General features: G+C 36.4%; 1 protein-coding gene across 1 annotated transcript in view; it reads right to left on the reverse strand.

The window, feature by feature from the left end:
• Positions 1–2,832: 2,832 nt before the first annotated feature.
• The window catches only part of LOC145671417 (dnaJ homolog subfamily C member 1), a 43,384-nt gene continuing 27,654 nt past the window's right edge, over positions 2,833–18,562 (reverse strand). Inside the window, exons 5-6 of the mRNA XM_081740589.1 lie at positions 14,351–15,119; positions 2,833–5,521 (exon numbers count right to left, since the gene is read on the reverse strand). Of these exons, the coding sequence (XP_081596715.1) occupies positions 5,399–5,521; positions 14,351–15,119 (892 nt within the window). The 3' untranslated portion in view covers positions 2,833–5,398. The remainder of the gene's footprint in view (positions 5,522–14,350; positions 15,120–18,562) is intronic.

An 18,562-nucleotide genomic window follows, 5' to 3' on the forward strand; every position in this document is an offset into this window, starting at 1 on the left:
CTCTTAACAACATTTGAACATTTCTTTTAGATAATAATAACTAACTAACTCTATGGTCTATGGAACCCGAAGGTTCAATGCCGCGTTTACAAAATATTTCCAGTAACTTATGTCCTTAGCCAACTGGATCCAGTTTCTACTCTGTACTCTTATTTCTGCAAGATCCATCTTAATATTGTCTTCCCATCTACGCCTAGGTCTTCCTAGTGGTCTTCTTCCAATTGGGTTTTCAGTTAAAATTATGAAAGCGTTTCTAATTTCTTCCATTCTGGCTACATGGCCTGCCCACCTGAGCCTTCTACACTTAATAACCCTAATAATGTTAGGTGAGCGGTATAAACTATGCAATTCCTAGTTATGAATTTCCTCCAATCCCCATTTTCATCCCTCTTTGGTCCGAATAATAATAATAATAATAATAATAATAATAATAATAATAATAATAATAATAATAAGTATTATTATTATTATTATTATTTTCAATCTCCGTCGTTCTGCTATCAATCTAGCAACGAAAGGCGTTTACAACTTAGCAAACGTGAAGCGAGTGACAAGTTACAGACCGAATGCTAATGTAATACAACGTCACGAATTGTGTAAGCAAGCTAAAAAGGTCTGATTGTTTCCGATTTTTGCAGTCGTTTTTACGTCTGTAAGATGACATGTTTAATATTAGTTTCTTTCTTTCTTTCTTTCTTGTTCATTTGTTAGTTACTTCAACGCTAACTGTAACCTCTATCATGCGTCTTCCTCGACCAAAAAACGTACCAATTTTATTTCCTGCAGTGTTTTCGCGTCACTGCTTTCGAAATGGGGAGGGGGAGAGCACACCTGCATATTTCACGCTTGCGTCTGCTCAATGCTTATCATCGTGCGAATTTCTTGCCAGGCTTGGCCATAGGTTTTTTGCCATCATGTGTGGTTGGCAACACTTATCGGATGCAGTGGAAGAAGCGAAGCTAGCAGCACCTGTGCTCACCTGTTCTTATCTTCGCTCGTACACGCTCACGCTTTGGCTCCGGGAGCCAATTCATGGACAGGCCTGTTTTAGCGTATCAATCATTTCAGAGTATAGGCATTGGCAACGATCTTTAGGGGGGAGTCAAATCCCACTTAATTTACCTTGATCTTTTTGAAAAGTGTGGCTCTTCAGGTTCTTCAATTATTTACTAAATATAATCGAAACCGTCTCTCAATGATCTTAGATATTTTTGAAAGTTATCTTTTTTTTCTGCAAAAACTTACATCATGAATTTCCTTCTCTAAGATATTAAACAAGATTTCTTATCTTGATCCTATAACATAAAACAGTTCAAGTAAAAAATTGAAGTCAAAACTTTAAAGGGTTTGGTAGAATTTTGCTGCACTAACTCTGGTTTGAGAATCTCATTCGTCGATGTTTTTGTCATGGATTTAGAGTCCTAACAGTTCATCTTTAAAGCTATACAGCACATTATTTACCCTACTTCTATAGTTCCACCTTGTGTTTGAGGCTGTTGGGATACTTTTGTTCACTACACAGGCCGGTAGCCAGCCAAAATGTAGGGGGGTCCATCCAACCTTATTATAGTTCATTACCATATTATAGTTCATTTCCAAGCCTACCGTGAAAATTTTAGAGGGAGTAGCAAAAATCTACGGGGACCGGCTCCCCTAAACCCCCTTGGATACCGGCCTGTGACTACAAAGTCCAAAGCATTTGTTCTTTTTGAAGACTTCGAGAATAAAGAAGCACGACATAGTTTTAGAAAAAATCTTACACCCTTTTGTATAGTCAACGGACTTTTCTAACACTAAATTAAGCCTATGGGCATGACAATGAAAAAATAGACTTTTGTATATCTTTGTTTAACAAGAGGCTGCTGCTCCCTACCTTACCAACCATAAACGAAGCTCCATCGTATGTTTGAGCAACAAGTTTTCCGTATTGAAAACGAGTCAGACTGTCAAACACAATTTGGGACAGTCAGACTACGGTATGATGAAGTATGTTCCTATTTCACGCTGGGAGTGTAAATGCGGCATAGGCCATCCGAACTAAAAAAAAAAAAAAAAAAAAAAAAAAAAAAAAAAAAAAAAAAAAATGTAAACATCTTTCCATGTTGATGAAATTTAGAGACATATGAAAACAACGAAAACTTTCATATTTTTACCGTTACCGCCGGTAACAACGGTAATATGCACTACACGTCCCTGGTGGTGATCAACAATGTAGCAGAAAGCGATAGATCTCTAACACTTCTGGATTAAATAAAAGTCAAATGGATTAGATGAATCTATTCGTGTTGCAAAACTATGCTTCTCGCTATTTCTAACCGCTCTTGCTCTGATGCCAGCTGACAGACGAACGGATGGATAGACAGACAGATGAACATAGCCGTTTTATAAGACTTCCTATACGTATGCATAGTATACTGTAGTTTGGAAGTACCAACAAATGAAATTGAATTTAGTTTGTTTTACGAAAGTTATCCGTTTTCCGTTTCTTGGCAGTTTTCGTTTTCCGTTTTCGAAAAACTTTTCGTTTTTCGAAAAAATTTTAGTTTTTCGTTTTTCGAAAAAATTTTCGTTTTTGAAAAATTCATTTTTCGAAAAAAATGTGGCCATCCCTACTTCAAAGCACCAAGACGGACATGTTATTAATGTACAAGTAAATTTTCGTTAAGTTACAGTGAATAACACAAATGTTTTATGCTCTGTAAACCTTTTTCGATCATACCTCACTATACATTATGCATACTTCAGGAGCTCAATTTTCGGTTTTGTTCAGGAAGAGGTCAGCATTTATCTGCGTTACTGATGGGAATGAAATAAGAACAAAATTTTATCACCTTTTATATAAAAATAATCATGTGTATATTTCTTGTAGCCTTAAAACCTATGTACAGCACATTTGATAAAATAACTTAGAATTAAAACACATATTAACAAATATACTGTTTGCATTATCGTATAATTAACGAAAATACATCAGAAAACAGAGATACGATAGTGGCAATAACAACAACAATAATGATGATGAAAAAGTGACAAATCTTACATTCCTAACCAATTCAATGCCATTCACTTAGTTGCGCCAATGAAAACAAATCAACAAGTAGTACAAACACTACCCGTCAGTATTACATGCTACTCAAAGTTTCAACTACGGCCTTAAAACAACAAAATGCATAATTTCAAGTTATATGTCTGTTACATTCCTTCAATATGCTGTTTTTCACCTGATTTTGCAGAGAGAAACAAAGTATCAGCTGAATCAGGATAGAAGAAAATCACTCGTTTAGGAAAAACTCATAATAACACAAAATGAGTCACTCTACTTATTCGAACATTTCAATTTCGATCTGCCAATTTCAAAAGTTGTAAGGGAATTTATTTTTTATTTATCAAGATTTTTGGCCCCAATACTTCAGTTGGAATTAAGTTCTTCGAAACATATGAGACTTTTAACGGCAATTACATATAATTTTAGAACTTAGCGCATTTGCCAATTTGTCATGGTAAGTATCTGGACATTATCTACCTGCACACTATTTAATACATATGATTACATATTGTGATACAGCCTTAAAATTGTGAGAAAGTTGATCACGTTACATTAACTTAAAGAGGAAAATCTAATACAGCAGAGACATGGGTGCCCGAAGAAAATTTTCTAGCGGGGTGAGGCATCTCCCTGGTTGTTATATTACGTTTGGTATTTTTTTATTTGTATTAAGAAAATCTTAAGAAATTTATACGATTATTATAAATTTATACGAGTCACGATTATTCGAGTCTGAACGAATGAATGTACTGTACAGTAATTAATATAGGCCTATTTAGTTATTACACTGTATCTCACGCCTTCACCACTGTACTCCTCAGTACTCACTTCAGTACTCCTCTTCGTTTTGCAGGAAGTCTGTATCATCCGAGGTTAACTCGGATAATCATCGCTCTACTGTACTTGCAAGCAGTATAACGTTACTTTCTAATTTATGCTTTAAGGCAACCAGTCAGCGATTGTAAATTGAAGGAATCTGTGATTAACATAATTCTAATTTCATTGCCGTTGTTACAACTATATTTTAAAGAAGTACGAGGCGCGTCCAGAAAGTAAGTTTCCCACGCGTCCCATAGCTAGGAAACCGTATTTTGCGTGAAGCGACTGCGTGCACGTGAGAGAGTAAGATCCTAGCTTAGCACATGCGCAAGCGAAACTTCCCTAGTGCTCTCAGTAGCATCGTGGCAGTGGTTAAAGATGGACGTTAATATTCCAGCTCCCGCTGCGTGTGAAGTGCGAACAGTGATAAAGTTTTTGAATGCACAGGGTACAGCGCCGATTGAAATCCATCGTCAGCTTAATCGTTGCAAAACAATCAGTGCTGACTCTATGCGCCTTGCTTTGTGTTCTGGAGTCAGTTGCTTCAGTATCCACCTGGTACACGACTTCTTCAACAACAGGCGCTCCATGACAATGGTGTGCAATAAGGAGCGGGAACTGCTTGCTTGTGACGTTAGGTTCATAGACCTGGCACAGCTGACGATGAATTTCAATCGGAGTTATGACCTGTGCATTCTATAACTTTATCACTGCTCGCACTTCAAACGCGGCGGGAGCTGGAATAGGAACCACTGTCACAACGTTACTGAGAGCACTAGGGAAATTCCACTGACGCATGCGCCAAGCTAGGACCTTATTCTTTCATGTGCACACAGTCGCTTCGCGCAACATAGGTTTCCTAGCTACGGGACGCGTGGGTAAGCTACTTTCTAAATGCGCCTAGTAGTAACAAATAGATTTAGGAATTCATTCACAATTTATATATCGGAGGCTAGCACCCAAAGTGTTAATATTCAATACGGCCATTTTCTTGGTGAAACAGAAGAATAACAAATAAGCAGAATCGCCATTACGATCTAGCACGCTCGCTTATCAGTAAGTCTTCCTCTATTATAACAAAAGATTATCAGCTTTGCAGAGTTAGAATTGGTAAAATAAAGACATGAAAATTTTTCGACGAGGTAAACAGATAATGGAGGTAATTGTGTGGCCTCAATCTGTCTTGCCCATTGATTTTTTTTAATTAAATAAATAAAATAATTATTATATTTGTCTTACAATTGTAAAAGTTCCTTCATACTGACATTTTGTTCAAATTTCTCTGTATCAGACATACTTAACAATTAAGCACAAAAAACAAAATCATTCCATGGATATTAATCCGAAAACACTGCAATAATCTTACTAAAATTAACTATTCGACAACTTCACCTAACAGGCTGTACAACTTTGTGCATTGTATTCTCTTATTTTCACTTGATACCAAGCACAACTCACGCACTGAGACCGTACAAACAAAAGTATTCTGGTGTCTGATCACAGGAAATGAGTAGACAATAGGAAAACAGTTGATCAAGAAGAGCTGGAGGCTTCTGCTGGAGGAACGGAAGCCGGAGGGGAAGAGGAAGACTGCTCACTCTCTTTCTTCTTCTTCACTAGCGCTACCAACTCTTTGTAACGCAAAATACATTCTTCCTGTTAAAATGAAAAAGGAAAATAAATAAACAAATATAATCATGTAAAAATATTTGTCTTATGAAGTAACAACATATAATACAGGGTGATTTTTTCAAAACTCACGGATTTCATTTGGGTCTAGAATTTCTAACAGAAGTCCGATTTTAATGCGGTTTGCGGCAAATGATCAAGGGAAGATGGGAGATTTGTGGGACCATGTTTACTGGTTTAAATTCAGTAATTCCAGGGTAATATCGGCCACGCCTCAAGAAAAACCGCAAATATTCGCCAGTGTACCTTACAATTGGAATCCAGTGCGGTGCTGTGTGAAGATTTGAGTTTTCTTCGTACATGGAAACCTCGCCAAGCTCAATAAGAATAAGAAATAGGAAACTGGGCCGTTGTATTGGGAATTGCGGTGTACAATTCTGTGCTACTGTGTGAGTATAATCAGGACACAATGGGAATAGTGCACTTTTTGGAGCAACATAAGTTTATCGTTAAAAGTGTTTGGTAAACGGAATATGTTGTTGCTTCGCGAAGGTCATTTAGAAACAAATTTGCCTCACGTTTTGCCCCAGATAGTAACATAATATACCTACGGTCGCTAGTGAATAAATTGGAAGAAAGAGGATCGCTTCTGAGTGAGACAGGAAAGCATCGGACCCTGTAAGCAGATCTTGTAAAAAAATGTCATTTATCGATTCCTTAGGTCGCCCAAGAAATCTCTCCGTTGTTTGTCGCAAGAAATCGGCTGTAGCTATTCATTATGGGAATTTTGGTGTTACCGCTAACACTTAATTTGTATTTTGCAATTTCGCTTCAAAAATCCGAAATCTCATTCCAATTGCAAGGTACACTGGTGAATATTTGCTGTTTTTTTTTTTTTTTTTTTTTTTTTTTTTTTTTTTTTTTTAGGCGTGGTCGATATTAGCCCGGATGAATTTAACCAGTAAACATAGTCCCATAAATATCCCATCCTTACTTGATCATTTGCCACAAACCGCATGAAAATCGGATATCAGTTTAAATTTCTAGACCCAAATGAAATCCGTGATTTTTAAAAGAATCACTCTGTATACGAGAAACGATAATTTAACTTCCAAACAGGACACACAGTGTCGAATGTACAGGATGAGGCAAAAAGATGTTAACATTAAATAGGTGTTCTTATTGTTTATTGTTTTTGTTTTGCAGATTAAACCATGTGGTGTTGATATTCCATTGAGGAACGACGGAAAATAATTGCCTGGATAGAGGTTTCCCAGTCCCCAAGCATCGTACAAGAAAAATTCACGGCCTGGACCGGACACGATGCACCTTCGCGCCTGATATTTGGTAGGATCTACGAGAAGTTTGTACGGACGGGGTCCGCTCAAGACGATTGCAAGGGAAACAGTGACAGAAAGAGATTTGTCCGAACTGAAGAGAATATTATCCTCATCCAGGGAGCGATGGTAGCCAGCCCAACCAACTCCTTCCGCAGACTTTCTCTAGAGACTAACATTTCTCAAAGATCAGTGGTTAGAATTTTACACCGTGATTTAGGAATGAAGCCATACCACTTGCAGATTGTGCAGCATCTCACAAACGTGGACAAGCAAGCACGTGTGAATGATGCACAAATTATCTTGAAAACGGTGCGCATCGAGCCAGACATTCTGTTCATGTTTTCTGACGAAGCAACATTCCACATCAGCGGTCGTATGAACAAATACAATTCTCAAAGATCGTGTCTATTCCAGCAAATCCAGTAACTTGGACGACCTGAAGCACCGCATCACTCAGATCATCGCTGCTATCCCTGCCCAAATGGCCAAGAGGGCCATACAATGAGCAATGGGCAGACTCCATAAGCGCATTGAGCGGGATAGGTGTCAAATTGAAACCCTGTAATCAAATCCCTGCCTTGTAATTTCATATTTCATGTGAGTAAACCCCCATTTAATGTTAACATTTTTCTTTCCTCATTCTGTATAATGATTGAGTTAGAATCACTCATTAATAATTATGTTTCTACATTTGAGGCACTCCGGGTAGAACTCAAATGCTTGTTTTGAGAAAAATTCATTTTAAACTTTTTTGATAAGCGCGAATTCAACAAAACGTTCTTTTATTAGTTAGTTATTATTATTGTTCATGAAATTTCTATTATTATTATTATTATTATTATGGCTAAATTAGAGAAAAAACTTGATATGGGGTTTGCCCTTACTACCGGAAGCGCCTCATTTATAAAAAAACTAATAACAGCTTACTGCGTCTACATTGTACTGTAATTGTATTAAATTGTTTCAGAAATCACTGTCGCCTTCATCGCTTCTCAGGCTAACTCTTGTCACTTCTCAGAACATTTTGTACGTCTCGCGCGTGCTCAGTTCAACACTGGTAAGTTTAAAATCTATATATATAAAATAGAAAGTGACTATGTTTGTGACTTAACAACTCTTGAACAACCCGACCGATCTCGATCAAATTTCCAACATAGATGAGGTTTGGGACTACGATTGTTTTTATCGTTTTAATTTGACGGTGTAACTTAGGGGAGGGGAAGGGAGGAAATAAAAATAGTTTTCGGGGTCATTGAGACAAACAGTGACACTTCCGATGCCGTTTAAATCTAAATTCAGCCGCGCAACTTGAGGGAGGGGAAGATATATATAAAAGTGATCGAAAATAACCGAAATTAGTGTTGCATTCGTAGTTTTCGGGGTCTCTGAGACAAATGGTGACACTACCGATACGAGATCCCAATTCAGACCGGAAGTAGGGGGAGAAAGGGGAAATGACCGCTATTAGTGTCAAATGCATAGTTTTTGGAGTTCCTAAGTTGATTAGTGACAGTTTTGGTACTCTTTATGTCCAAAATGAAACTATTCTCCCCGAGCGAAGAACGGGCATTCGGTTAGTTCTTAGCAATCATTAAACAACAAAGTGATTACAAACAGATTTAACCTAATCATTGTTTAGCTCGTCAAGTAAGAAAGGTCTAAGATAGCGTTGCCTGATTTTTCTGAGAGAGAAAGATGATTTAACGATCTTTAGGGAGAAAAAAAGAAGATAGGCAATATTCAGAATTTAAATATACCAAACATATAGTACCGTAAAACAATTTTAATTGAAAACTAGGACAGTTTCGTTAGAAATAATCACACCTTAAACACAAGAAATATATTACAATTTCTGGTGGAATATTAAGTGGTTCCGATCCTATGTTAAGTGCAGGTCCTTGTGTTATACAGCCTCGGTGCTGAAAAGGACGCTAAACTTTTTACCCAGTCATACCATGAATACCGTTCCAAAGTTTTAAGTATACTGACACAAATTGATCCTAATAACATGAGTTATATGGATACATTATGAATTAAAATCACAAACAATTATTCAAAAATGGCCACCATTAGCATGCACCTTTGTGGCCACTCATCAATTGCATTACGCAATACATCAACTGGAAAATCAGCAGCTACCTTCCGAAGAGACCACTTTACTTTCAATATTAGGTTGGCTCTTCTTGCAAGACATCTTCTGTACCTTGGACCACAATTTGTGGTCCAAAGAGTTTACGTTCGGACTTGCAGAAAGCCAATCTGAAGTGGAAATGAAGTCTGGAACATTTGCCTCCAGTCACTGCTGGGTTGTACGTGCCTTGTGTGCTGGGGCTGAGTCCTGCTGGACGTTCCAGTTGTCTACGAAAGAGGGTGTTGGTAAGATTCTTGACTAGTCTCTCAAGCACTGTCTGTTGGTACACTTTGGCTGACGTTTTGACTCCCTTTTTAAAAAAATGGAACTCCGTTGTGGCCTTGTAGCTCACATCCCACCACACCATGACTGAGGCAGGATGCTGATCCCTCTGGATCCTTCGAGCCTTTTCATCAGCTTCTCTAGAGGATGTGGCATATATCGTGTCATTTTAGGCATTGAGTCCCCTCAACACTGAAAATCTTTTCATCAGTGAAAAGAATTCGACGGTACCCATTCGCTGCGTAACGCCTAAGTAAGCCCTTTGCTTTTAGGACCCTCTAGCGCTTCTGTTCATTTGTCAGGCGATGTCCTTTGCGTTGTTTATAAGCATGGAGCCCCAGATCACTGCTTAACGTGCAAGACATAGAGAGTTTCGATAGCTTTAGCTCACGAGCCATAACTGACCGTCTTCTTACTGGATTGCTCCAGACGAGGTACCGTCACTGCTTTTTACAAGTTCCGGTGTTCATACTGTGCGTGATCTTCCTTGTCACGGGCGATATTTTATAGCTCCAGTCTCAATAAAGTACTGGATAATGCAGGAAACTAATGTTTTACTAATTTTCAGCTTCTGGAGCATTTTGAAAATCTCGCCTGGTGATTTTCATACTGTCCTATCCGATCTTGAACACTTACAAAAGACACTTTCACACTTCTTCAGCTCATCCAGTAATGACTCATGCTTCACGATACCGCTCTTGACTCTGTTCGCTTGTAGAGGCGGAAGTACTGTCAACTTCAAAAGTTGGGACAGTTTTTACGATAAGACTAGGTACATTACACATCATGATTGCCTTTGATTGTACTTAAATGAAGACTGGGCATTCCTTAACTGTTCCACATAATTTTTATACCTTCAAAAAATCCTTGCAGGACGTATCAAAATTCATAATTACTTGGAGTTCTGCTTTTATTAGTTCATAGTAGATAGAAACTGCGATATGATTCCGACTGTGTTGACAAAGAAAGGCTAAGATGCTAAAACAAAGTATTTCTTAAACATAACGTTCACGTGCCTGTTAGACAGGAGATAAAAGGTATCTTGTTTCACTTTTTCTTTGAATAGATTAATTACATGATTGAGTTGCGTTGTTAAAAGTGGGTATAAGAAATTAGTTCTTCTAATTACTTAATTATACAAGTACGCAACACTATCATTTCTTTTATATAAATCAGGGTGTCTACTAACATTGCAAAATGAAATTTCGTGACTTTTTTGTGGCCTTTTCTTTACCAAATCACAAAATTTCATAACACTCCCAAGAGCGAATTTGGGTGCGAATTAGGCCGAATTTTCATCCATGCGATAGAAGCGTGGTTTGCTTGCGATTTGATAGCATCTAAAGTCGACCAGAGACACTTCGACGTGGTAAATTTTCACGTTTTATAGAAGAAAATTTTCCATTCTGTATTTACATTTGTAATTAAAAAAAAAAAAAAAAAATCGTGACCCAAAAGCTAAATTTCGTGACTTTCATGACCGTTTCCTGATTTCGTAACTTTTTCGTGACATTTGTGACTTTCGTTACCGATAGATACTCTGTATAAACTAAAGAAATCGTTTCACGGGGAAAATAAAACGAATAAAGTACCAGAAACAAAATCAAATTCAGGGAAAATACGAAATCTGGCCATTCTGAGAAGTGACAAGAGCTACCCTGAGCTACCGATGAAGAAAACAAGATACAATTTAAACAGTTTAATACAATTAGAGTACATTTCAGACGTAATAACTATTTATTACGTTTTACAAATTATACAAAATGAGCCAAATTTTATCTCTAAATATAATTATGTATGTGTACACGTTTTAGCCAATAGGCTATAAATCTCAACCCAATACAGAGCGATAATTTAGGTAGTAAACTACTGGGAAACCAACATCATCTCTATGTAAACTTTGGTGTGAAAATTAATGACAACGTCAGGAGTTAAAAAAAAAAAGAAAAAAAAGAAAAGAAAAGAAAAGAAAAGAAAAAGAAAGAAAAAAAAGAAAGAAAGAAGAGAAAACGAACTAGATTCTACTTAACCATCCAACTTAGCTCCTTATAATTTCTGACGGTTCCAAAATTAAAGACAACTTTGAAAAGACGAAGGCTGTTATCAAGGGTAAATGTGATAACAAGAAACTTATAAACAATACGTTCATTTTGAGAAATGGGCACACCAACTAAACTAGCGTACCTTCGAAGAAGGTCTGTGGGACTGCAGGTAGCGTACCAACTTGTATCTTCGAAGTTAAGACATTCATTATTAAATCTGTTGATGGTTGGAGTTCCAGTGAATCAGAAACTACAATAACAATGTTTGATCTGTCTAGTATTCCTGCCATTGGAAGGGCATTATATAAGAGATCTTTCATTCGCATGTGAGACAATAGTGAAGTTTATTTTCTAAAAATAAAATAATTGTTTTCAATGTGAAAATAACATTAAGTTTTAAAGAGGAGCTGAACAGAAGAATTTGATACCATTTATATCAGTTCTTTCAGATTAAGTTGGCTAAAATGGGAAGCAGTCAAAACTTGGAAGCATTTTACTAAAGACACTACCACATAAAGTGCAATATATAAATACTGCAAGGTTAAAATAAAGAATAAAGGCAGCAAAAGGTATTACGGAAGCACTGAAAAGCATAGTATCCTACTAAATCAGTGAATCTGGAAAAAAGTTTTGACAAATTTTAGATATTCAAGTTTGTTATCACAGTTTTAGATGTAGGTTTGGATACGAATCAAGATCTGAGATTTGGATTTCGGATCCAGATCCGAATTTCGGACCCAGATTCAAAATTCGAATTACGGATCCAGATCCTAGATCAGGACCCAGATTCGAGATTCGAATTTCGAATCCAGATCCGAGATCCGGATCTAGGTCCGGACCCGGCAAGATCCCGATCTCATTGGGTCCGGGATATCCGGATCCGAAAATTTTTGGCATCCCTAGTGTAAGTCATGAACTTTAAAAAGATGACAAGAATAGAAGCCTTTGAGGTGCTTTTGAGGAACGATCAAAGTTAGATAAGTATCGAGAGAATGAGTGCCGAAAATAGTAGAGAATAAAGATATTTACTAGAAACGGTTTCTAAAAACAAGATCTACTAAAAACAATGTCTGAGACTTAGAAAGACTACTATTGACTATGGAAGTAATAGCAGATGGAAGAAAATAAGACTATGACTAAAATAAACAAACCAAATAATAAAAGACATGCGGAAGAAAAATCCCAAGCAAATTAAGCGTTTAGCTCAGGATAGGGTAGTGTGTAAAGATGCGTCAAACTAATCCAGAGATTCGTGACCCAAGTTAATAAGGAAATGAAAATGATTATCAAATTGGTTCATTAGACTTTACACATGTGCAAAGCTGACTGTTTCACCAGATCTGGAATTCCAATATGTGAGTAAAGTGTTATCTATACATGAAAAGAAAGTTTTTGAATTCTAAATTAAATATACAGTAGTTACTTCTAGTTCGAACGTACGACATATTTTTAAGTTGGAGGAAACCCTTTTTTCTTTTTACTTGTAAACATTGTGTAACTTCAGTTTGAATCGGTTTTGAAAGAAATCTACCATTAAATACACCAAATATAATATCAGTATGACTGGATAGTGTGTCACATTTAAAAATGAAACACAGTTAAACCCTTTAGTTAGGAATTTTTCCAACAGCATACATGACAGGAGTACTGTGATATTGACGTAACTTTTTCTTTTTAAATTAACGTGGCGTTGGACTTATTTTTTCTCTTTTCTTCTGATTACGCCAACGACACGATAATTCTCTGATGTATGTTATTAGAAAAACCCTAATTAAAAGGTTCAACTGTATTTCGTTTTTAAACGTAACACACTACCCATTCATTGATATGATATTAGGTATATTTAATGATAGGTTTCTTCCAAAACGGACTCAAACTGAAGTTACTTAATATTTACAAGAAAAAAAAGAAAGAGAAAAGGTCTTCTTCCTTGTTAAAAATATGGTGTATGTTCGTACTGAAAGTAATTATACCTAATGTAACCAACCAGTCATAAACTTTTTATTTCTCTTGTACTTTGGTTTCAAATTTAACTTTAATTTTTAAAGATGATGAACAAAACAAGCAAAAGATTCCTTCAGATAATTTCAGGTCAAAAATCTATTATAAAATATTAAGAATTATTATGTAATTTTGTCTGCGAATTCGTTTTATGTGCTAAACATAGTCTGACTTACATATTGAACTTCCTCATTATGTAAATCTTGCGTTGACAAAGTTGTTCGTCTGAACCAAATTCCGTCTTGTACATGAACCCAATTTTCTGGGTCACTTTTTTTTTTTTTTTTTTTTTTTTTTTTTTTTATGGTGTAGTTCTATGTCATATCCTCGTACTGGTATTAGTAGTGTCAACATCTATATATGATTCCAACCTAAACATGATTATATGTACACTCATGACCAAAATTATTGTCGCATGTCTATAAATAAGTTGTTGTAGGAATATAATTTGATAACAAATTCGCCTGGTATTTCTTATAATGTTAGTATGTGTATAATCGGCAAAGACATTATGTGGGAAATTTCATGTTAAAAGAGCAATAAATAAGAACAATAAAACGAAAGGAAAACTTTCTTGTCCATTTTGCAACATTTTGTTTTACTCATTCTAATTTTCGTATTTATAATTCTTTTCCTATGAAATTTACCACAAATATACATTCCCGATTATACACATAGTATCAGTATTAAAAGCACCCTGCAAAATCATTATCAAATTACATTCTTACAATAAGGCAGTTATAGATATGCGACAATTATTTTGGACATGAGTGTACATAATACAGCCGCACACGTAATAAAATATGCTACGGCCAGTAATTTTTTCATTTAAATGAAAGGTAGATACTCCCTACAGTGTCTTTCACGACATGGTGTGAACGTTCACAGTGAGTAACAACGTTAATTTCTTTACAAAAAGCAGACATAAATCTGTGGACCATTATGAAACGGCGAGCTAGATATCGAGTGAAAAACTCAATTAATCAACAGATATTTTGGGAGGTAAATTACCTGAGACAATGTTAAGTTTTGCTTAATTTACTCTAACAAAAAATCTTACCTTGGATTTCCCTGGAACACAATTGGCTATCCTATCCCACCGATCAAGAACACCTTTTGGAAACTGAGCTAGTGCGTGTTCTAGTGCTTTCTGCTGCGCCTGACTCCAAGTGTCACGAGGTAACTGTAAATGTTCTGTACTTTCACTATTCTCTTTAGCACCTTCCTCAGAAACATTCTCCATACTTTGTAGAGTTTTTCCCAGTTTCCCACCTTTAGTTTTCAGTTTCTTTGGTTTATATTCTTCAGGGTTTTCCTCAGTTTCTGTTCGATCCTGAGACGAAGCACTATTCAAACGATAACAATCTTCCTTCACTTTCCGAGCCATGAAAGTCACTTCGGCCACAGAGCGGTTCATTGCACCTGCTACTTTCTCCCACCGTTGCAGTGTTCCCACCGGATATTTCTTTACAAGTCGCACAAGTTCTGCTAGGTCATCGTCTGTCCACAGCCCCCCAGACACAGGGGGAGGCACCACAGAAGGCCCCTTGGAGTCCTGAGATCTTTCATTCGCGTTCTCCGGAGCATCGACAGCTTCCAGGAAACATCCTCCGTTGGCACTGGGACCTAACTCAGGAAACTCAAACACTTTTCGACGCCTCACGCGCTTTTCCCTTTGACCATCGTCTTCATCCTCATCCTCTTCTTCCTCTAGTTCCTCTTCTTTCCTTCTCTTTCGTTCTTCCAAGTAATCGCACAGAAAAGTGTAACACCACGAAGGACATGCACCAACCAGCCAGATTAGTTGGAAAGGCAACGTGTTGTAGAAACTGAAAGTACAAAAATAAAAAAGAACATTACAGTAAAAATTAAACGAATGCCTGTACACATATTGAGAAATCAGTCCTCCACTTATTCCGATTAAAGAGTTCTATATAATTTTGAATCAACGAGCTCTAGATAACTAAATAATGCGGATAATTGGATTAATGAGTACTAGAAAATTGGATTGAGTTCTAGAAAATTCGATTGATAAGTTCTAGATAACTAGATAATCTGGATAATTAGATTTATAAGTTATGTTCTACAGAGTGATCATAGAGTCCCGTTACCCCCTATGTATTACATAGATGTTAATGAATTGTTGTTTCTTATTGTTGTAGATGCTGAAATACATATAAACCCATTACATAGATGTTAATAAATTGTTGTTTTCTATGGTTGCAGGTGCTAAGATACATCTAAATCAAGGCTGAGTCCACTTACACCATGGAAGAAAGGGTCGTAATAAGCAGGTGGGTTCACGAACGACCCCATACAGAGAAATCAATGAGATATATTCAGCATGATTCCACTCTAAGGTTTCAGAAACCTTCCCCTCCAAAACCAAAAATTTTACATTGGGAGAAAAAGCAGTTTGCAACTGATTACATAAAAGATAAGCCCCGCTCAGAACCATCACTAACACGACTGGAAACGTGTGTGGAGGCTGCAGTGTCTGTCGAACGTTCGCAAAAACAGTTAAAGACATTTCGTTTTTAAGACATTTAAACCTTCGTTTGTAAGTGAATTGGGTAATAGTGATACGAAAAACGTCAGCAAGTTTGTGGGCAAATGCTCGATGTCTTCACAACCCTTCCTTCAAGGAGGAAAGTGTTTTTCTTAGATGAGTGTGCAATGTATCGCAGTGAAAAAAAAAAAAAAAAAAAAAGAAACGTTTATTTCTGGAGTTTAAAAAAAATGAAGAACTTGAACACAAACCACTACATGTCATGATCTGGGCCGCAATGTCTGCAACTCACTTGGTGGGTCCATATTTCTTTAACGGTGCTGTGAATCACCTTGCGTTATCTATCATGTTACGTGATTGGTTTACTCCATATCTGCAAGATCGGGGACTGCTCGGTCGTGTATGGTCCCAGCAGAATGGAGCACCTGCCTCTTATGCTACTGCCATTAGAAAATATTTCAAATAATAAGGTATTTCCTGATAAATAGATTGGACGTGGTTCTGTCCATTTCCCTGCTATTTCCCTGCACCTTTGGAGTGGCCACCTTGAAGTCCTGTCTGTCATCTTCTGATAATGTATTATGAGGATTCATACAACAAAAAAGTTGCCACACGTTACGAGACAGTTGAACTTAAGGATGCTACTCGACGTACATTTACTGCCATCACACCACCAATGTTGAGGAGAATTTTATATCGTACATAGAGAAGAATCATACACTGTTATGAAAACGATGGAGTACACAGAGACACTCTGGAACGAATAGTAAAGTATAGTCACACTACTTCACAGCTGTCGTCTGCCATGCTCCAACATTAATACAATGCGACCATCTATGAATATGTGGACACGCGAGGGGGGTAACGGGGCTTTGTGATCACTAAAATAACTGGATAATCCGAATAACTGGCTAAAGAGTTCTTGATAATTTGATAATCCAGATAATTGGATTAATGAGTTAGATAATCCGAATGACTGGAGAAATCAGAAAAAGGCTTTTGTTGTAAAATTAAAAAAAGATCTCTAAAAGCTTTTGTTTAATAAAAAAAAAGAAAAAGTACACCTAGTGTATGTTGAAAGCAAGATCACTTTACTACAACTAAAAACGACAGAAAAAATTGTAATTAAGTACAAACGTTAACATTCTTAGTTTAGATAAGGAATTTCAAGGAAAGTATATTTTTCCGAATGAACAGTTTGTATTTCAATAATATTCTTTCAATTGATTTTGCTTCTCATGTATTCATCCACTGTTTGTGACTGGTGTTCGGGTAAGTGGTCTGATCTACTTATATTACCCTAAAATGCTGAGAAAAATATTTCCCACAAAACAAACGGAGATTCATCTCCCTAATGAGAAATGTATAATTCAGATCATTATAGTGTAAAAAGTTACACCATACTCTGTTGAACAGCTTCCATCCCTTATTTTATTTATTTTATATTATTATTGTGTATATTTAGCATTTGCAGAACACTTAGCACATTAAAGACAATACGATCTACGTATACACGAATGATGGACGTATCACATACAGTGGCGGCGACTGGGTGCCAAAATTGGAGGAGCAACGATTTGCTATTATTAATAAAGACAGGATGTTAAGCAAAATAGCACGGAGTTTTAGACACAACTATGTGTTTCTTCATTTGGAGATATCATAAAAATGAACATGCTGCGAAGTTCATTTGTGGAATGGGGACTCTGCTTCAACTTCAAGAAAATTTATGTAGCTTATTTTGCTCTATATTGCCATATCACTTCTAATAAAACTCCAACTGACTGCTGCTTTGGTCACTTGGAGTTTTATTAGCAATCTTGAATTTTTCAAAGCTGCAATGAATAATTTACACATTGATGAAAATGGATTTTTTTTTTTTTTTTTTTTAAATCACGTCTCACTGAAATAACTACACAGGTCTCTTGTTCCAAGATAGATTTCTATTCGTTGCTAGGAATTTAACGGACTAACTTATTTTCAAAGTCCAATTTCATTTGCCATCCTCTTATTATTTCTTCTAGTTTGCAACAGCAAAATGCACCAAAGAAAAAAAAAAACTTCAAAGATTCATTTCAGTTTAATAGACTCAGAAACAAGTGACCCTCTATAGGTTAAGCATCAGTGCATTAATGATAAACTGTTCAGAATGTTTGCAGTACTATTGGCCAAGTAGTGGGCTTGGAGGCATTACTTTCTGAACGATGGTGTACACACAAGACACTCTTGAATAAATAGTAAAGTACAGTCACACTACCTCACAGTCTCATACATCCGTAGCAAACAGCAAATGCCTTTTAGTTAATCCAGGGCGTCCACACTTTTGTTTCCAAGGATGAGAAAAGTATTGGCAAATGCTATACATTAACGGATAAAATACGTCGATATTATTCAATGTCTTTCCACTCGTTATTACACAATACATCCTAAGAGCAGGTATACGTCCAAAAACAGCAATTTAACATTAGGAATATAGAATTATGCAGAACAATGCAAAGAACACTTCAGAACGGGGACACTAGTTCAGTTACTATCCTTAGTCGTTCTATGTCTGACTCCAATATACGATGGGGTATCGTAAAGTTTTAATTATCACCAGGAAGTTATTAACATATGATGACGAAATTTTGTCAGTGTCATGTTTGGTTCTTATGTGCATGATGTTAAGGAAATTAGCTTTTTTTTTTTTTTTTTTTTTTTTTTTTTTTTTTTTTTTTTTTTTTTTTTTAAACAGGGTGTGTCAAATGACCAAAGTGCAAGATG

The sequence above is a fragment of the Thermobia domestica genome, chromosome 15, assembly GCF_964235325.1.
Source record: "Thermobia domestica chromosome 15, izTheDome1.hap1.1, whole genome shotgun sequence".
NCBI lineage: Eukaryota > Metazoa > Arthropoda > Insecta > Zygentoma > Lepismatidae > Thermobia > Thermobia domestica.